General features: G+C 35.0%; 3 protein-coding genes and 1 long non-coding RNA gene across 4 annotated transcripts; 2 read left to right on the top strand and 2 right to left on the bottom strand.

Moving 5' to 3' along the window:
- LOC18772888 (EPIDERMAL PATTERNING FACTOR-like protein 1) lies at positions 4,103 to 5,754 on the top strand. Its single transcript, XM_007206577.2, has 2 exons — positions 4,103 to 4,769; positions 4,890 to 5,754. The coding sequence occupies exons 1-2, from the start codon at positions 4,665 to 4,667 to the stop codon at positions 5,142 to 5,144; spliced, it is 360 nt and encodes a 119-aa protein (XP_007206639.2). The 5' UTR covers positions 4,103 to 4,664; the 3' UTR covers positions 5,145 to 5,754.
- On the bottom strand, positions 7,690 to 8,522 carry LOC109949924. Its single transcript, XR_002272246.1, has 2 exons — positions 8,056 to 8,522; positions 7,690 to 7,914 (listed from the first exon to the last, which is right to left on the bottom strand). It is a non-coding gene; the product is annotated as an uncharacterized LOC109949924 (long non-coding RNA).
- Positions 9,271 to 12,299, top strand: LOC18774101 (haloacid dehalogenase-like hydrolase domain-containing protein At4g39970). Its single transcript, XM_007205889.2, has 11 exons — positions 9,271 to 9,743; positions 9,850 to 9,943; positions 10,235 to 10,279; positions 10,390 to 10,440; positions 10,668 to 10,742; positions 10,842 to 10,875; positions 11,266 to 11,321; positions 11,406 to 11,465; positions 11,728 to 11,787; positions 11,919 to 11,965; positions 12,049 to 12,299. Exons 1-11 carry the CDS (start codon positions 9,388 to 9,390, stop codon positions 12,095 to 12,097), a joined length of 927 nt encoding a protein of 308 aa, XP_007205951.2. The 5' UTR covers positions 9,271 to 9,387; the 3' UTR covers positions 12,098 to 12,299.
- Positions 14,099 to 16,239, bottom strand: LOC18774916 (7-deoxyloganetin glucosyltransferase). The gene is made up of 2 exons (XM_007207127.2): positions 15,529 to 16,239; positions 14,099 to 15,267 (listed from the first exon to the last, which is right to left on the bottom strand). Exons 1-2 carry the CDS (start codon positions 16,043 to 16,045, stop codon positions 14,336 to 14,338), a joined length of 1,449 nt encoding a protein of 482 aa, XP_007207189.1. The 5' UTR covers positions 16,046 to 16,239; the 3' UTR covers positions 14,099 to 14,335.

The following is a 20,017-nucleotide window of genomic DNA, read 5'->3' as shown; positions in this document are numbered from 1 at the left end:
ACACCTGGATGTAGGTACGATGTACTTTTATTAAAAGATTTTTGTCTAACACTACACCACTATCCCTTTATTTCACATGATCCTTCTTTTGTATAGAATTTTTGACATAAAAGTCATGTTTGGTCACTTCAAAGTAAAGAGAAACTTATATTAATACTATAGTTTAAAGTATAAACTCGTTTTCCACTTATAACTCTGTTTAAATCTAGTTTTTTTATACATGGGCCTAAAAGAATGGGTGCCCTTTAAAGATGGCGGCAATTGGAGAGAGAGGAGCAATTTGAGCCTTCCAGGATCACACTAGGGGCTTAGGAAAATTGCAGAGCTCGAACTCTTCAAGTCAAGAGAGGATTTGCCCCACCGAGGGAGCAAAGTCGAGGGAAGCTTGCTTACTTAATGCTTGCATTTCAAAAGGGAAGAGCTTGACCGCACGAACGGACCAAAGAATTATTTGCCCCGTCGAGGGAGCAAACAACAAGGGTCAAAGGCTTACTTGCCTCATCGAGAGAGCAAGATTTAGAGGCCGATTTAGGATCACATTTTCCACCTCTCATTTTGACCAATCACAAGTGAAAGCATATGGAGGAAGCCACAAAGCTAATTGGACGCGTGTCAAAGCACATCCAAGATTGTTGTCTCGGCCAGAGGAATACAAAATCTATAAATAGAAGCAAAGTTGAAGAAATAAGAGTCCAACACCAATCAAACAAATCAAGCCCAATGACTGCTCAAATGCACCATTTTATCTTTTATCATATAGTTCATAGTTTTTAATGTTTTCCCTAGAAATTAATGTAACTTTTGTTAAAAGGGATACTCAGAAAGGGTTCTGAGTTCTTGCGCATTCATCATTTCAATCATTCATTTCTTATATCAACAAATTTTTTTTGTTTGTCGTTTACAAAGTCATGAGAGCACCACCCAATTCATCCAAACTCCAAAAGATACCCGTATTTTTTAAGTTGTCTGAAACCACTGAGCTACCGAGCCCACTGCCACCACTAAGCTACCGAGCTCGGTGAGACTACTCAACCACATGCTCATTCCAAAGGTCTTGTAGTCGAGGCTTAAAATCTTACAGCCAAGAATCTATTCCTCTCTCAGTCACAGTCGCTTGAAAGAAGTCAAGATATCAGTGCATCCACCACTCACTCGGTCATGGTGGTCCTGATACGCTGCACACATCCACAACAAGAAGGATGTTTTTTTTACCTAGCCTGGTCGGCCCGCTTGATTATTTTATTCTGAGATAATTAACACATTGCCGAACAGATTCAATGGTCAACAACACACGAGAATTTAATATATCGTTCCAACTTAGGTAAAACATTGCGAGCCTGGTGGTGGATCATTTGGGTGACGGTTCCGTGTTCATCTCTTGCCAAAGTCATTTCTTATGCCTGCAGGTCTCTCATACATGTTACAAAGCTGGGAACAATACGACGGTAGATAGATGGTACCACATTTGAACGCCCCTGCCAAGGAACATGCATGCCAACTGACATTTACATGCATGCAGCTTTCAGACTCAGAGAGTCTCAGACTTCCATATTTATGTATCGAGTGGTTCCTTATACCTTTCTTCTCAAACAAGTCTAACCAATTACTCAGAAATCTGGAGAAAGGTTTGGGGGGTCCCGCTCAGTCATCCATCTCATCACCACCGTTAATAGATGAGTGTGTATATGTATATATATATATATATATATATATATATATCACTGCACGATCAAATTCACAGATCTAACAAGAAGTGGCCATCTACTCCATGACACTCAACAATGGTACTTTTTTTTTAATTGGCTCAAGAATAGTAAGTACTTGAACAATCTCTAACTTTAATTTTGTTAACCACACATGCTATTGCTATTGTTATGAATTTGTAATCAATTAGACATTAACTATGTATGTACATATAAAATTTGCAATGAAACATTGTTACACCTTTTTCTTTCAAATCATAGGAGAAGGAAGGCAAGAATCAAATTCTTGATGGTTCTTGATGCGAGAGTGTGAAAATAAGTGTTCTACCATTGAAGTCAAAGAAATTCACGTTAAAGTCATATAAAGCAATACTTAAGAGTCTTTAAAAAAGAATTTCTTATTAGTATGTACTTAGTTCTTAACATGACATTTCTTTTCCAAAAACATTATAAATAAATAAAAAGAAGAAGAAACAACAATTCAGAGAGAGAGAGAGAGAGAGAGAGAGAGAGTTTTGAGGGTTGCAGAAGATTATGCTCTGAAAATATAGTATAGAACTGAATACTACTGATAAGAAAACTGAGTAAGAAAGTAAGATGAAACCATATTTACTCTTTTTGATGATGATCAGCTTTAAAGGTTAACCTCAAAAACCAAAACTGCATGGCAGACATTTTCAAACCCTTTTCTTTCCCTCAATATGAAAAAGGCGTTACGTTGGGTCTCTCTCTCTCTCTCTCTCTCTCTCTCTCTCTCTCTCTTCTCTTATCTTCTCTCTCTGTCGTCTGTCTGAAACTTCACTGAATCACTGTCAATGATCTGCAGCTGGCAGCTGGCCGCTAGCTTGACTATTTGTGATCCGTAACTTAGAATCACGGCAACTAAATCAGGAAAAGTTAAAAGGGGGATGGTGAAAAAAAAACAGAGAGGAAGACCCTGGCATGGCAGAGCCACTGGATCATTCAATTCTTCACCAGCTAAAAGCCACAGAAACGTCTTGCTTTTCATGCACAATGCTTCACGAAATCTCTGTTTATTTCAATTTTGAAGATCATCTGTCAGAGATTAGAATATATTTTCTTGGAGAATAAATTTTTTTCCGGTTACAGTTTTCTTGGTAAATTTGTTAACTTTTATTTGTCAAACATTAAATTTCATTAAATTTGACTTGTAAACAATGTTCTCAGATTCAAAAATATATATATAGCCCTAACAAAAAACTATAGACTACTTGCCCTTATAGTTTAGACTATCATTTGTAATTTTTTTTTTATAATTCATTAAATGAGATGAACAAAAGGAAATTGCAGTAGAGAGGCCTAATACTAAGCTAGGGTTGAATAAAACTCGACGATGTTCCCCAGTTCGACCCTCTACAATTAATGGGCCTTTTCATGTAAAAATTGCAATGACCACAGGCCCAAACAAGGATAGCAACTCAATCAAACTACAATTTAAGCCCTGACAAAATTCTGACAAAGAGAAAAGAGGCACAACCAAAAACCAGTAAAACAGTAAAGAGACCCTGCCGCCAGAGGAAGTTTCCGCCACAACGACATGGAGGTATAGACCAACATGGAAAAAGCCATGATTGCACTGCGGTAACAGCAGCATAGTCCGAGAAACGCCAAAAGACAAAAAGACCAAAGCCAAAAGTTAGAAGGCAACCTAGTTCATAAAGAGTTTGTAACTCAAGTTGTTAAGTGTTTCGTGTTTGAACTGGTTCGATTTAATTAAATCGCTAATCTTATAATCTAATGATTAACAGTTTGTAGATTCGATTTAATGAGATAAAGAGAGAAAGACGAAAAGATAGACCGGTTCGATTAATTTAAACCGCTAATCTTATAATGATTCAAAATGTGTAGTGTAGCCCTACTTACATTTCCATGTGTCTTTTGTTTGTATTACCAACTCTTTTAATCTTATTCTTTTGTTAGTGTGTACTTGCCTAAAAGATAAAAAAAAACAAGATAGGTCTAGTTTTTGTTTTCTATTTAGTTGACTAGTCAACAAGCCTGCATCATAAAGACAAATTAAATGTAAAGGGGTGGATACTATAGAGAATATGTGCTACAAACTCACCCCCAAAAAAAAAAAAAACACTACTTTCCTCTTTTTTTTAAAGAAGGTATTTTTATTTCTTGTAAATCACAATTTGACATATATACAAAAATAACTCTTTAAAAACACTTAAAATAAAATCTCTACACATATATATAAACCTGTAACTAACAGAAAAGTAAAAGCTCTTACTCCCAAAAAAAGATGCAAGTATTTTCCTCAAAAAAATTTCATTCAATCTACAAGGGAGGAACCCTATAATAAGTTGTTAAAGTCATTGGTTTTGTTGAATAACATTACCTGGACAAAATCATATCAGCCCCTCACCATAGGATTACTATTACAATGGCAACTGCAGTCAAACCTCATTGACTGCTTGAATGAGGAGAGAACCAGATTCATATTGAATGTTCAATGTAACCAGTAATTAATAACTCTACTGCGTCCTCTTTGATTCCTTGATTTTTCCAACAGTAAATTTGTTTTAAATTTACAACAGTAAATTTGCTGCAGATAAGGCAGACTTTAGTCTTGTACAACAGTAAACTTGTTTTCCTTTTTCGTATTGTTCCTTTCACTCTTCTGCTCCCCTACTGCATCTCTCTCTCTCTCTCTCTCTCTCTCTCTCTCACTCTCTCTCTCTCTCTCTCTTTCTCTCTCACAGACCACACCACCATTTATTCACCTCCTGTTCCTCCCTTCCTTTTATCCAACCCCTACACAGATTTAACCCTAAACCTCTTCTCTCTCTCTCTCTCTCTCTCTCTCTCTCTCTTTCAGAGTTAATTTGTTGCTTCTTGGGTCTCTACTGTTTTTTTTTTAAATTTTCATTTTGAAGGCTTCTGTTTGAATTTGGTGGATGACTTCATGGTGACAGGAAGGGAATTTTCACCACCATGAATAATCCACTTAATCTTCTCTTCAAAGCCACCAGAGCCATTATGCTTCTGCATTTTCTTCTTCTCTCTCCAGCCTCTTGTTTTAGCACTCATTCTCTCCGGGTAAGAACAAATTATTTAACCCTTCAAGTTCAACTAATCTTCAATTTACTACAAAATATATTTCCTAATTTGCTTGATTAAATTGCAAATTATGATGTTCTTGTTGTGCACATTCTGCAGGACCTTTTATTTGAGGAGAAAACCAGGCTGGGATCCACGCCGCCCAGCTGCCACAACAAGTGCAACCAGTGCCATCCATGCATGGCGGTCCAGGTGCCTACAATACCCAGCCACGATCGGGTCGAACCGGGCATGACCCGATCCTTCCCAATGATGTTCTTCGACCCATCTCATCCGGGTACCAACAACAAGTACTCCAATTACAAGCCTCTGGGTTGGAAATGCCACTGTGGTGATCACTTCTTCAACCCTTGAGCTAGTTCAAGTTCCATGGGGAAATTTCATGTCAAAATGGAGCTGGGTTTCGTTTAGATTTGTAAACTACAATTGATTTGTGATTTTTCAGTTGTGATTTGGGATTTTGTAATTTTGTTTCAGGGGAGAGGGCATTAATTCTTTATAAACAAACAGGAGAAAAACTTGTATATCACGGAAATAACAGTGTTTTGTTATTTTCAATAAATTTTGTTTCGACGCGTGTGATAATTTTTTCACACAATAAAACATAAAGATTTGAAAATAGCAAAACAATGTTATCTCATATACACGTTCTTATCCACAAACAAGCTTGTTGTCACCATTAAATCTCTACACTTAGATATATACAATGTGCATAAATTTGTAACAAACTTCTGAATCCTGATATTGCTTTTGGCCTGCTTTCATTTCTGTGATGAGCTTTTCTTGTCTTCTTTTCTTTTTTTTTTTCTTTTCTAAATTCAATTATTCTGTATTGGTCCTTCTATTTGACTGTGGAAAAATAATTAATTTGGCATTATTACAAATGTCACCCAGATATTTTTATATATATAAATAATAGTAAAAAATTAAATTAATTTATAAGTAAAAGGAATTCAAAATGACAAATTTCATCAAAATAATTACAAAGTAAAAGAAAAAACAATGCCACCGAGCTGAAATTATGAACCACAAAATAATTGCAAGACCTGTGAACAGCTTTTATGAAATTAATTTAAAATATTATTTTTGGATTTTCCTTATCGCTTGGGGGTACATGGCCCATCACCATATATACGATACATCACTCTCTGCTCCACTGGTCCACTCTCGTATCTTTTGGTTACTGTAACAATCTCCATCAAACTGACCAAAATGCCGCAGCATTCAAGATCTGATGTGTGACAGTTGAAGGTTATTTTGGTGATTATAACAATTTTTTATTTTTTTATTTACTTTTTTCTGCGCCCTAGCAACTTTCTCCTGCATCTGCACAACGCAACCGTACCCTAGCTAGAGCTAGCTATGCAGAAGTTTAATGCCAACCTTGTGGTTTGTTTGTTCCCTAAATTCTAGAATTGGAGACAATAGGCTAAAAGGCCTTATCCAAGTCAGGTTTTCAAACAATGCCAAACAGATTGTAGGTCAATTGACAAGGGTCATCTGACTGGCCTGCGTAAAGAGTATCCAATGATGTGGGAAATTAAGAGGGTGTTTGGTATCTTATTTAAATAAGGAATTTAAAATTTTTGATTTTTCTTTTAAAAAAAGAAGTTCTTAAATATATTTTTAAGATTCAAAAATTTGTTTGGTATGTAATTTGAAAACTGCAACTTGAAAACTGCTTTCAAAGTTTAAAAAATTTGAGAACTTGTGAGTTAGAAAAAAACTGAAAAACAAATATTTTTTGTTTTTAATGATTGAGGTGTTTTTTAGTTGTTCTTGAGTTTGAGTTTTTAAAAATAGGACTACCAAATAGGTTTTCTTTATTTTAGACTCAAATTTTGTTGTTGAGTTTAACAAGTTGAATACCAAACAGGCTCTAATGTTTTCTTTTCTTTTTTGGCTCCACAAGAATGTCATCCATACATCGCCTTCTCAAAGATGCCTCCATGTAATGATTTTGTGAAAGTTAATGTGGATGCCTCTTGGAAGCAAGGTATGGATGTGGGTAGAAAGAACTGATGGGTCTTTTCTGGCAAGTTTCTCAGGCCCAACCAATGCATCCTCCTCAATTGATGCTGAGACTTCGGCAATATTGGAAGGCTGCAAGTTTGCTCTTCATGAGGGATTGAATAATGTGATAATCGAATTCGACTCACGCGATGGAAGCATTGCAAGAGGGAGGTGGCAATTATACCCTCTTCTCAAAACCATTCAATAGTTCTTTAGTAATTTTCATCAATGTTATTGGTCCTGGATTCCCAGAACCGCCAACTTGGCTGCTGATCACTTGGCCAAGCTATCTTCCTCGAGGATACTCACTTTTGTCTGGGTTAACCGACCCTCATCCTCTCTAACAGGCAGTCTAAACAAGGATGACCTACCATGCCCACCGCCACAAAATGGTTAGACTGATGCTGGTTGGTTTGTGACGACTTAAGGCTTTTTGAAGTAGCGTGTCTTTCTTTCCAATCTGTATCCATAAGCTATGTTCACTTTTGATGTTTCATTTGCCTGTAGTCCCCTATCATTGGACTCCTGCCTGTTTGTATTTGGTGCTTTGTTTGCACCCTAGTTTTATTCAAGTACTAGTTTGTCCAAAAAAAAAAAAAAAATGTTCATAGGTTACAACTAGATTCTTAAATACCCCTTCTGCCAAATTTAGCTAGAATAACAAGCTCAATAACACTCTAGAGCTGCAACATTGTATAGGAATTGGTAACATGACATGAACACACACGAAAAATTGAGTGTTCAATTTGATAACAAATAAACCCGTGAAAAAATTTGTTTTATTTTATTCATTAAGCTCTTAATTCTATCATTTGTGTTGAAATTTGAGTAGGAAAAGTTAGTCCCATATTGAAAAGTCACAACTTTCCTTCACTCTTGATAATAGTTGAGATCCTAAACCTCTGCGTCGTGTTATTTTTTTGGGTCAAGGGAATGAACATGTTATTACCATAGAGAGTTACATAAAAGCTTAATACAAAAGTCAGAAAATAAAAAACAATGGCTCAACCAAACAAAATTAAAGCCCAATCCAAAATAAAAATAATTTACGCCCAAAACACAAACCCTAGAATCAAACCTTAGAAACAACAAGCAGTCGCCGCCACCTGATCTGCCACCAGAAGAAGAAGAAGGTTTAGGGAAACCAACAAAGGGGATCTGTAAAGCGTGGGATTGGGGAAACAAGCTATCAACATGCATCATGCTCAAGCAATCCAGGTTAAAATTGACCATTAAACTACAGAGTCCACACCTCCATATCAAGATCTTAGATCTGAGGATGGGTTGTAGGGGAGAAACAACAGCATCAAACCCGTAGACAACCATGAAAATTCTAGGAAAAGAGGAGGATTTTAGGGTTTGAGTTTTTGTGGAAGGGGGAGGGAAATGGACCGATGGGGAGGGGGGGTGAGTGTATGAGAGAAAAATAGGGTAAAAGAGGTGTAATGGTTGAAGAGTAGTGGTGGAGGAGATGTGGAGGAGATCTAGGCCTACATCTAGAAAATCAAAAGAGGTAGGGCAAACCAAAACAAATAGAAAAAAAGAGAAAGAAAACAAACAGAAAAAAAGAGAAAGAAAAGTCACACCAGAGGTGGCAGAGGTGCCGCCTCGAAAGGTGGCGGCACAGCCACCTGCTGCTCAGAAGAGGGTGGTGGGAAGGAGAGAAGGAGAAGCCTCTCTCTCTAAAGCTCTCTCAATGGCCAGTTCGGTTTGGTTGTGTGTCATGTTATTATCCATCATTTTAACAGATTGTGTTCAGGCTTGGGTTTTTCCACTTGTTAGCTTAACGAATCATGTTCATAGTTGAATTTTTCCACTCATTAAGTTTTGCTTTAAGATGGAATAAAAAATAGACACTACACTAGCCTCTCTGCACGCGCTTCTGCGTTTGCGAGAGGCTTTTTTTTAAAAAATTTAAATTTATTTTAGAATTAAAAAAGATAATGGATAGTTGTGTTCCATAAAAATAGGATCCATTATCTGAATTTTTTTTAATTTTAATTTTTTTAATATGAAAAATTGTGAATTTACCATATTATCCTCATTTAATTAATAATTTTAATTCTTAATGTTTACATTAGCCAATGACATTTTCTGGTATTTTGAATGTTTCACCATTCTCTGTCTTTTACTTTATATATATAGATGAACAAATAAAAGCACTGTTGTCGACACATTTATGCATACTAGTATACTACACAACGGTTTACTTTCTTTTGTTTCATTTTATGTGATCAAATGGCATCGGGCACATAAGAAGCCCACATCCCAGAAAGAGGTCACTGCAAAAGAAAATTGACCCATGACCAATTTTAATGAAAGTTTTGTCAGGATGCGAAAAAAGAAAGGCCATATTCATTAATTTGCGAATTTGAAGACTAGAATGACAATTTTTAAAAACTTCAGGGACCACTTGCGATAAAACTTGTCTCTTATTTACTCCGAATAGTTTTGAAAGGCGAAAAAAGGCGAAGTAAAATTTGAAGGGTTCATAACGGTCGTGCTTCACCCGCTAAATTACGACGACAGCCCAAAGCCACAGGAACCCAACCCAAACCCAACCAGCAACCCAAGCCAGCCAGCCATGGCATGCACGATCTCTCTCTCTCCTTCCTCCTCCTCTTCTTCTTTTCTACTCTCCCACACAAGCATTTTCCGTTTCAGAAGCCCCAGACATCTTTCGACCTCCTCCTCACGAAGACGACTCTCAGTCTCAGTCTCTGCTACTGCTTCGTCTTCTTCTTCTCTCCAAGCTCTGATTTTCGACTGCGACGGGGTAATCCTTGAGTCTGAGCACTTGCACCGCCAAGCTTACAACGAGGCCTTCGCGCACTTCAATGTTCGTTGCTCTTCGTCTGCCTCTCAGCCCCTCAATTGGGACCTCCACTTCTACGATCAGCTCCAGAACCAAATCGGCGGTGGAAAACCCAAAATGCGATGGTCCCTTTCTCTCTCCTCTTTTTTTCTCTTCTAGATTTTCTAAAAAGATTTAAAATTTGGGTTTTTTTTTTTCTTTAGTTAAATTGGGGTTTTTGGATGGTTATAGGTACTTTAAGGAGCATGGGTATCCGTCATCCACGATCTTCGAGAAGCCTCCGGAAGATGATGAGGGCCGGGCCAAGATCATCGATACTCTTCAGGTTTTTAATTTGCTTCTGCCGGTTGTTTGGCTTCTGAGAAAATGAAAGAAAAGTATGCATTTTGCAAATTGAGTGTCAACGTATTTTTACCCCATTTTTAGTTGCTAAAATCTTGGCATACTATTTGGTTTTAAACTAAGTAGAAAGTTTTCAGCTTATCTGAAAAAATCACACTGTCACTTCACAGAGGTTGCAGTGCTTGAGAGATATCCTTTCTTCATCAATTTTTTGCAATCTGAAATTTTGGACATACTTTTTTTGCAGTATGTTGATCCTTTTATGGTCTTGTAGGATTGGAAAACTGAAAGGTACAAAGAAATTATCAAATCCGGAACTGTAAGGAGACATTTATACTTGCTGCGTTGTTGTTTTCTTTATTTTCTTATCACTGTCAGTTATGTTGAATATATTGTTCTGTATTCTTTTGTGTTTTTCTTTTGTACTAGGTGGAACCCAGACCAGGAGTTTTAAGATTAATGGACGAGGCTAAGGCTGCTGTAAGCTAATATTACCCTTGAAATTTCAATTTCTTTTCACGGTACTTTAAGTCCACCTAATTTATATGTATTTCCTTGATCAACAGCTTAGTTTTATGGGCATCTCTTTACATCTTATTTATGGATTTCTTTATGATTTGTTTCTCTTCCACATTGTTTAGTATCTGTTCTTGCATTGGAGCGCAATTTTTATGCTTGTAAGAGTGATTCTCACTCTATTGTTGTAGGGGAAAAAGCTTGCTGTTTGCTCTGCAGCAACTAAAAGTTCAGTAATATTATGTCTTGAGAACCTTATAGGAATTGTAAGCTTTTATCTCTGACATTGTTATTACAGTTAGAACTCATGTTTACTTCTTTGTTTCTACAACGTGCACTCATGAATTTATTTTACCTTATTGTAGGAGCGCTTTCAAGGTCTTGATTGCTTCCTTGCTGGTATGTTGAGTACTTTTGAATTGCAACATCCTTGTATAATTTGTTTTGGTTGAATCTTGCGTGAGACACATTGTATCTGCTTCTGCTATGTGCATAGGAGCATTTCAATTACGCATCAGTGACATGGATTAATTTTCATTCCCTCCATTGTATGATAATTTATGGTGCATCGATGCCCAAGAGCTTCTATAAATCCCATTCTGTTTATATATAAATTTAACTGCAAGTCAAGTCTTTCCCTCCATTTCTTATTGTTATTGTTCTGGTCCTTTTCATTTGTTTTAGTATTATTAAGAATTTCTAGTTGATCGAATCAGATTGAACTGGTTTTGTTTTTTTCAAATAAAAATTACACGTTTTAATTCATATTTCGGTGAATTTTGTTTACAGGTGATGATGTGAAGCAAAAGAAGCCTGATCCTTCAATTTATCTTACAGCTTCCAAGGTCAGTAATCTAACGTCTTAAATCTGAACCTGAAAATGTGAATGCAGTTTTACCATCAAAACCGTAACTTGTTATGCCTTACAGAAACTCGGTATCCCAGAGAAAGATTGTTTGGTTGTGGAGGACAGTGTTATTGGGCTACAGGTAAATCTTTGTTTTTCGTTTTCTTTTTCTGTAATAATCAGTTCCTTTAAGCGTTGTATTTGAAGAGGAAGATTGGAACATTGGAGGCCATGGAATAATATTTCATGAATCAAATTGGCTTATGATTAAACAATAGTAAGAATTACTGATGCAAAGAAAACTTCAGACAATAAATCCAATTCATCTATTTTGTCATTACCCAATAAATCCAATTAACTAAACATGGTTTACTTGTTATGAGAATGAAAATTTGTCTCTGTAGGCAGCAACAAAAGCTGGGATGTCATGTGTGATTACCTACACATCTTCAACAGCTGACCAGGTGAGGCCTCTTACTCTGTAGCTTTCTTAGATGAAGGATTTCATTGAGATGATCTACAATTGCTGGCAAATGACAACCAGATAACTGCATTATGTGATGATTGAGCCTTTTCTATTTTCATATTCAATTAGGATTTTAAAGATGCAATAGCAATCTATCCTGACTTAAGCAATATAAGGTATGTGTGTTCTTCACGAGCGTGTAAATTCTTTTCGTTAAACTGTTTGGTGTGCTTACATACGGTTCATACAATCCGTGCAGACTGAAAGACTTGGAATTATTACTTCAAAATGCTGTCATTGCCAATTAAGACAGTTCTTGCACTTGGATTATTAAGGAGTGAAACCATCTGCCATTGTCTTTTTGTTGAATTTTTCATTCACAAATGGCTCCATATGATGTATTCATTAACAGCTTACATGTACATATGTAAAATAACAAACATTTCTACCATAAAAAGCTAAGGCTCTCTCTCACATGGACGAATCAAATTATTGATTTGGTTACCCGTTTTTCTTCTTGTAGCAATCGTATGCCTTCTGTGACAAATTAAAAGGATGCACTCTTTTTCTTACCAAAGCAGTACTTTACAGGCAAGAGAAATGGAGAGGAGCTAGAAAATAAAGAGAATAGAAGACAAGTCTGAGCAATTTAGCTTAATCACCAGCTCTTTAGAGTCACTATAAAAAATAGGCTTATTTGTTGAAATACCCCATGTAGTTTCCAAATCGTCTATGTTTTCCCGCTGAAGTTTTAAATGACTCAATCTTCCCTTGAACTTCCATTCTGTGACCAAGGTTAACCTATTCCAAAGTTCTGCATCATCTTCTTCGGTTCTATCTCACCACCATCCCACTGTACACCCCAACCACATCAGTAGCCGCCCACAACCACCAACATTTACCCCTGCCATGCGATATCTAGTTGTCCCACCCTTCATCGAAACCACAACCCAGACACAGCTTCCTTATGAGATCCATTCAACCAATCTAACAAATATAAAAATGAACATTATTTTGGTTTTAATACATAGAGAGAGATTCTAATTTATTACCAATCTGAAATCAAATCTCTACAACGTAATTAATTGTTACCAAGAAGGCTGGAATTTGGAGTGGCGGCAGTGGTTATGGAGTGGTGGGAGATTGAGATGAGCAAGGATGGATCTAAAAAAGATCTTGTCTTCTGCTCCCTTTGCAGCATTGTCTTCTCTTTTCAATTTTTCATTTTCTTCTTCTTTTATGAAGAAATGGAAGGGGGAGCGGAAGAGGTGGTTGCTGGGGGTTGTTGGTTTTTTAAGTTTTTATTTTTATTTTTAAATTTAATTTATTTTTAAACATTTAAAATAATTTCTCCAAGGAAAAAAATATTTATTTTAAAACTATTTATGTCATGTCAGCGGAATTAACGATTTTCATCTTAAAACTATTAAAATGGGGCAATTTTGGTCATGGAATGGAAGTTTAGGGGGGGAGATTGAGTTATTTAAAACGTTAGGGGGCAAACTGAGACAATTTGAAAACAACATAGGGTATTACAACAAATAAGCCTAAAAAATAAATGCGTGTAACGATAACATCATGTGATATGCTTATGATGAATGTACACAAATTATAACAGTGTATTGAGTTTAGTGTTTAATTTTTAAAGTTTGTAATTTATATATATTAATGATTGTACACTTGTTAGAGTACGGGGATTCAAGAAATTAGGTTGGCATGTCACCTAGTGTATAAGTTTTTATTTATGATTGATATTTGAGATATTTAGTCATATGCCCATTCTTAACATTAAAATTATAAATAAACCCTACACCATTTAATTTTTATAAACAAACTCAAAAAATGACACATGACTCTATTGAATTTAATTTTAATTATTAAATTACTTTGATGTTCTATTGAGTGTTTTAGCCTTTTTTTTAATGAGGTTTTAGGGTTAGGTTGGTTTTAAGAAATCAATGGCAGATTTATAATTTAAAAGAAGTTAAAAGCCTTTTTGTTATGTTGTAAATGAGCTTTGGGTGTGTTTAAAAAGTCAATTTCTTATAGGGTTTTTTTTTTTTTAATAATTTGGATTCTTATATTGGGTATAATAATAAATCTCCCTTGATATTTTCTAATACTTGACTAATTTGATCCAGACGATACATATCACCCAACCTGCGACATGAGAGGAAAGTATCCACTGGATTTTTATGGTTAAAATCATTTCTTGTGATACAATTATTGAGTGAGTATCACATCATCATTATATTACTTTCTGACTATTCTTCAATACCGAGTGTGTTGTGCAGTTCTTACTGGAGCGCTTGACATTCAACACAGTTGTTTATTTGTAAGGGATACAACAACTAGAGAAACAATCCATTAACTCTTAGATTATTTTTCTTCTTAACGATGGAAGAGATTATAAATTTCAAACCCTGCTATCCCATTACATGAAAATTAAAAACTACAGAAACAACTGAAATCCAAACCAAAGATAGACATAAAAACAAAACAATAGTGATCCTGCATGAAAATAAGATAAACCCTCATTTTACAAGTCATTCACCATATTGAAGATCCTTAATCAATCTGTCCAAATTACTGTACGATGATCCTCCAATATCAGTAGCTTCTACAGCTTTTTTCTTCCACTGCTTAGCCTTTTCCCTCATCTTCATCCCCTTTTCCCCGTCCAGCATTTCCTTAACAAGTGCTTCAATTTCATCGCGCTTCACATCGGGGCTCACCTCCATTCCAATCTCCCAATCAGTGCATGCGTATCGACAATTCGTTTGCTGCTCAGAAAAGAAAGGCCAGCAAATCACAGGCACACCTTCAGATATTGTTTCAATAGTAGAATTCCAGCCAGCGTGTGTTAAAAAAGCCCCAACAGATGGATGAGCGAGCACTTGGTCCTGTGGACACCAATTGGTTATATAACCCCTATCCTTGATCTCCTCAAAAAATTCATCGGATAAAATTACCAAGTCACCCTTCACCACATCAGGCCTAACAATCCACAAAAATGGGTGCTTGCTATTTGCAAGCCCCCATGCAAATTCTTTCAGATATTCGGCTGTCATCATAGTTATGCTTCCATAATTAACATACACCACTGAATTGGGTTTCTTTTTGTCAAGCCATTCTAGGCATTTTGTGTCTTCTTTCCATAAACTTGAGGCAAGTGAATTTGTCAATTTGCTTTCAGGAAAATGGCGGCCAAGCAACTTAAGGGGGCCTATGGTGTAAATTTTAGGGGAGATGGTTGATAATACCTCTAACACTTCATGTTCAAATTCTTCAAATGTGTTGAAGATGATTGCAGAAGAGTTCAGACAGTTTTGTGTTTCCGATCTCATGAAATCAAACATTATGTCGTTGACATCAGTCACTCTAATGAAGGTAGGGATGTCCTTGAGACGAACATCCTTCATGCCTGGGATCCAATCAATTGGTGTATCCAGCGTGCCGTTGTGCATAAAATTTTCATCTGACATGCAAGGTTAGGTGAAATGTGTGATTAGATATACTGTTGGTGAGGTTCGGAACAAAAAAAGAAGCACAAATTTGATTTTGTTTCCTTTAGTAAGTTATGTAGTTTCAATTTTCACAATTTATCTCATATAATTTATTCAATTTTTGCGATTTAATTCATATAATTTATCAATTGTTCCAGTTCATAGGGAATATATAGCTTAAACTCCATCAAAAATTTTGACGGAAGAAACACGTGAGTGACATAAGTACGTACCTTTGAATGGAACAATCCCTCGTTTGACAAGTTCACCATACTGCAAGTACGCCATGAAGCCACAAGCAGAGGCTGTCCAAAATTGAACCTCTGGAATGCCTAACTCCTTAGCAGCTTTGCTCCCAAAGCCCATGAGACCATCTGTAACAACGCAAGTAACTGGTGGAGTTTCAGAAGATGAGTTATTAAGTTTAATTACCAGCTCCTTAAATGGACCTAGGCAAGTTTTCCTAGTGGAGTCACATAAAGCTGGAATATCTTGGGTTGCATCTTTGTCCGAAGGAGGCAGCCCGTCCGGTATGGTCTCAAACCGGAAGTCGGGTAGGCCCTTGATGGAGTCCGGTCCTTTAGACCGGACTAAGCGCATGTGGTTGAACTCAGTATTGACAAAGGTAATGTGGAAGTCCCTTGAGTGTAGAAGCTTGGCTAATTGCATCATGGGACTAACATGGCCTTGTGCAGGGTAAGGGACAAAAACTGCATGGAGTTTTTTGGATCCTAGTCTTGTTGAGCCCATTTCTTTACTAATCCAGGGACGACTTTAACTTGGCTCTGAAACCTAGCTTTACTTTTATGGCATTTATAGAAAATATATGGCAACAACCTGCTCTTCCGAGGGTACCATCCTTCATAATTTGTGGTTTGTAACGACAGTTCAAGCTTGCCTTTGGTAGGAGGAGGGTAGGTGTGGTAAGAGGGTAGACCTATAAAAGAAAATGAGGACTTTTAATCTGGTTTTCAACTGAGAGGATTGAGTTGGTTTTAATCCTTGAACATTTTAGAACTTAATTACCATAGATAGATGTCTTTATGAATTGCCATGCTGTGTATACGACATTACAAGAAATTAGAAACACATATGAACATATATACTTGACCATAGAGTTTTATAGGCAGCAAATAATGTAGTTTTGGTTAGTATTTTATTGCTCATGTATTCTTGTTTAAGAGTCATTGAGATAAGCAGAGGATTTATAGCTCAAGTGGTTAGGAACAATTATTCTTCCATTCAAGAATCCTTTCTCCCTTAATATCCCTTATATCGGAAAAAGATCTCACTGCAGTAAGATGGGAAAATTTAAGTTTATATTGAGAATAAGCACGTGTAGAAAGTATGTACATTATTGATGTGTCACTTTCTTTTCCAACGACACCACTATCCAAGAAATCAATGACAACCACATTTTGAGATCCCACTTCTGATTAGTATTTTAGTTCTTTTTTAAGTACCATTGGGGTTGGGTGGGAAAGCTTTTAGGGGTCGTTTGGTACACAGGTTTGGCTTGGACTGGCTTGAACTAAATTTAGTACCATGTTTGTTTCATTTAATTCTAGTCTTAGATGAGATTGCTAATACCGGGCCCACCAAAAACACCTCCTTAGGAGGGGACTACTAAGCCCATGTAGAAAGGGAAGATTAGCTAGTCCTATGTTCACCAATGTATAAGATGCATACATTATATTGTAATACTAATAACATATATTACTATTATTATTATTATTATTATTATTATTATTATTATTATTATTATTATTATTATTACATACACATATACTATAAATATACATGTATATATATAAACACATATATACATATATATTATAATATACCCATATACACATATATATTAATATTATAATAATAGCATACATGTATATATGTGTATATATATTATACCCATGTATGTATTATAATATACATATACACACGTATATACACATATACATTATATATTTATACTATATGTATATATATTATAATATACATATATACACATATATACATGTATATTATTATTATAACATACCCATATATATTATCTATTATAATATACATATATATATGTATTATACCTATGTATATATTATAATATATAGATACACCTATATACACATATATTATATACATGTATATATGTATATACATATGAATATTATAATATATAATATATATATACATATATTATACATATATAATATACATATATTATATATACATATGTATTTTATAATATATATATAATACATATATACATACATATATACACGTATATACATGTACATTATTATTATTATTATAACATACCCATATATATTATATATTATAATATACATATATACACCTATATACACATATATATACATGTATATATGTGTATATATGTATATTATTATAATATAAATGTACGTTTATATTATTTAAAATATATAATATTATTATAATATACTTATATACATGTATATACACATATATGTAATATATATACATATATATATATTATATATATACATATAATATTATTATAATATACTTATATACATATATATATATACATATATGTAATATATATATACATATATATTATATATATTATAAAATACATATATACATATATATATAGATATTTTTGAAAAAATAAAAAAATTATAGTCCTAGTCCAAGCATACACCAAACGCAGGATAAGTGTTATCCAACTTAGACCAAGCCAAGCCAAACCAAGCCAGTCCCTAAACATAGTCCATTCTAAGACAGTCCTGTGTAACAAACGAGCCCTTAGATTCTTGAAGTCTCTTTTGTCTTGGTCCTTTCTATTTTTCTTCGCAGACCCATTCAGGGACAAGAGGGTTCACGTGACCCCATGAGATGGCCAAAAATGTGGCTGTGGACAGCCTGTGGGGGTCTGAGACGACCCCTCGGCGACCTCAAATGCACACAAGATGCTCGACGAAAGGCCATAAAGGCCTGAGCGCAGAAAGAAAACAACTTCAGTACAAGAGAAGTTGAAGCACGCAGTTGAGAAAGCGGCCTTTGCTGCAAAAAAAATCTTTAAATATAAAAAGTGGTAGGCCAGATAGTGATGGGCATGTAGTTGTAGCAACAAAAAACAAAAAAAAGAAAAAAAAAGAAAAGTAGGCCAATGTCCAAGTCTTTTTTCTTTTTTTTTTGGTCAAACGGACTGTTCTAAGTCTCTAACTCAAAAATATGTTCATTTCTTTTTTTGGTAATTGAAAATATGTTCATTTCATTAAGCAAGCAAGCACACAAATCCAGGTTTTATTGTTCCTTGATCCTTTAATTAAAAGTAAATTTAGGTTTTAGCCATAAAAAAACTTTCACTTTTGGAAAAAGCCAAAGCTTTTTCAAAAAAGACAGAAAAACCTCTCGACTTTCAAATCAAAGACATGCAAATGTAAAGGATTCATTAAGAAATCCAAAAATAAATAAGGGCAATTTTGTCCATTTTGACTTCTTTTAAAAAATTTCTCTCTCCTTTGGGTTTTTCCAAAGTCTCCCTTAATTAAATTATTGCTCTAAAAAGTTGATTTATTATTATTGTTTCTAGCTTTATTATGTGTTGATGTGATTATTGAGATTTTTATTTAGAAATTACAAATGATTCGTAGGAAATAATTATTTGAAAATTTTAAAAGATAGAGAAAGAAAAGGAAGAAGAGATAGCTCAAAATCTTAAATTTTAGTGATGAATTTATCTATAAAGGGGTTCTCCAAAAAAAAAAAAAAAAAAAAAACTTCTTCCGCTTATTAGAGGGTTTCTAGGGTAGGTTGGGGTTCATGGTAGAGTATTAGTGTGTGTGTGTGTGTTTTATTTATTTTAAATTTATTATTATTTTTGCATTTAAAAAATAATAAATGGTAGGAAATGACTCATTTGTTCTACAAAACGCCTTCACAATTTAGCCTAAATTTTTTTGACACTTTTACACTGTGATCCTATGACTTGAGAATCCTGGATCCACCACTGCTAGAACCGAAGAAATCAATGACAACCACATTTGAGATCCCACCGAGGAATAACTCATTTACATGATTGAAGGGTAAGTTCTGCCCATTCCCACTACTAAGGATTATATGAAAAATAATTATATTATCATAATTATTTTTACTTATAATTTCAAGAAGAAAGATAGTTCTTTTATATGAACATGACCTGAAAAAAAAAAAGGAATCCACACCAATCATTGTGATCGGGTATTTATTATTTTAGTTTGTAGTTGTGAAAGTAGATGGGATATTGAATGTTGGTGTTGACATCGGACAAGCCTTTAACACAAGCAGGTTTTGAAGTCAAGTCTTGAATAGAAGTTGAGGCCCTACAAACCAGCACAACTAGAAACGTCTTTGTGTCAACAATTTGCTCATTCTGTATATATATAACATTTATTATACATATAGAGTGCTGCTATTTCCACTCACCTGTCCTATTTTCTCACCCACTATATAAATTTGAAAAATTAAAATCCTACTTTTCCACCCACCATTATTCCTAAAATACCCTTTAATTATTAATTCGACTAAACATCATCAACTCCAAGTTAAAAACATAAATATTTTAACCCCAAAAAAAAAAAAAAGCATTTTTCATCTTCTTCATGTGTTTTCAACATCACGACCTTACCCTACCATATTAATATTCTCATCAACCCCTTAGCAGTACTGGTGGCTTCATGACCACGACACCACCACCAC

The sequence above is a fragment of the Prunus persica genome, chromosome G6 (assembly GCF_000346465.2).
Source record: "Prunus persica cultivar Lovell chromosome G6, Prunus_persica_NCBIv2, whole genome shotgun sequence".
Taxonomy (NCBI): Eukaryota; Viridiplantae; Streptophyta; class Magnoliopsida; order Rosales; family Rosaceae; genus Prunus; species Prunus persica.
This window is presented reverse-complemented; position numbering and strand designations above follow the sequence as displayed.

Coding starts and splice junctions, on each gene's coding strand:
- LOC18774916 (XM_007207127.2), bottom strand. CDS start 16,045: ATGGGCTCAACAAGACTAGGATCCAAAAAACTCCATGCAGTTTTTGTC. Junction 15,268..15,528: donor AGGGATTGTTCCATTCAAAG/GTACGTACTTAT, acceptor CTTGCATGTCAG/ATGAAAATTTTATGCACAAC.
- LOC18772888 (XM_007206577.2), top strand. CDS start 4,665: ATGAATAATCCACTTAATCTTCTCTTCAAAGCCACCAGAGCCATTATG. Junction 4,770..4,889: donor TTAGCACTCATTCTCTCCGG/GTAAGAACAAAT, acceptor CACATTCTGCAG/GACCTTTTATTTGAGGAGAA.
- LOC18774101 (XM_007205889.2), top strand. CDS start 9,388: ATGGCATGCACGATCTCTCTCTCTCCTTCCTCCTCCTCTTCTTCTTTT. Junction 9,944..10,234: donor AGATCATCGATACTCTTCAG/GTTTTTAATTTG, acceptor ATGGTCTTGTAG/GATTGGAAAACTGAAAGGTA. Junction 10,280..10,389: donor AAATTATCAAATCCGGAACT/GTAAGGAGACAT, acceptor CTTTTGTACTAG/GTGGAACCCAGACCAGGAGT.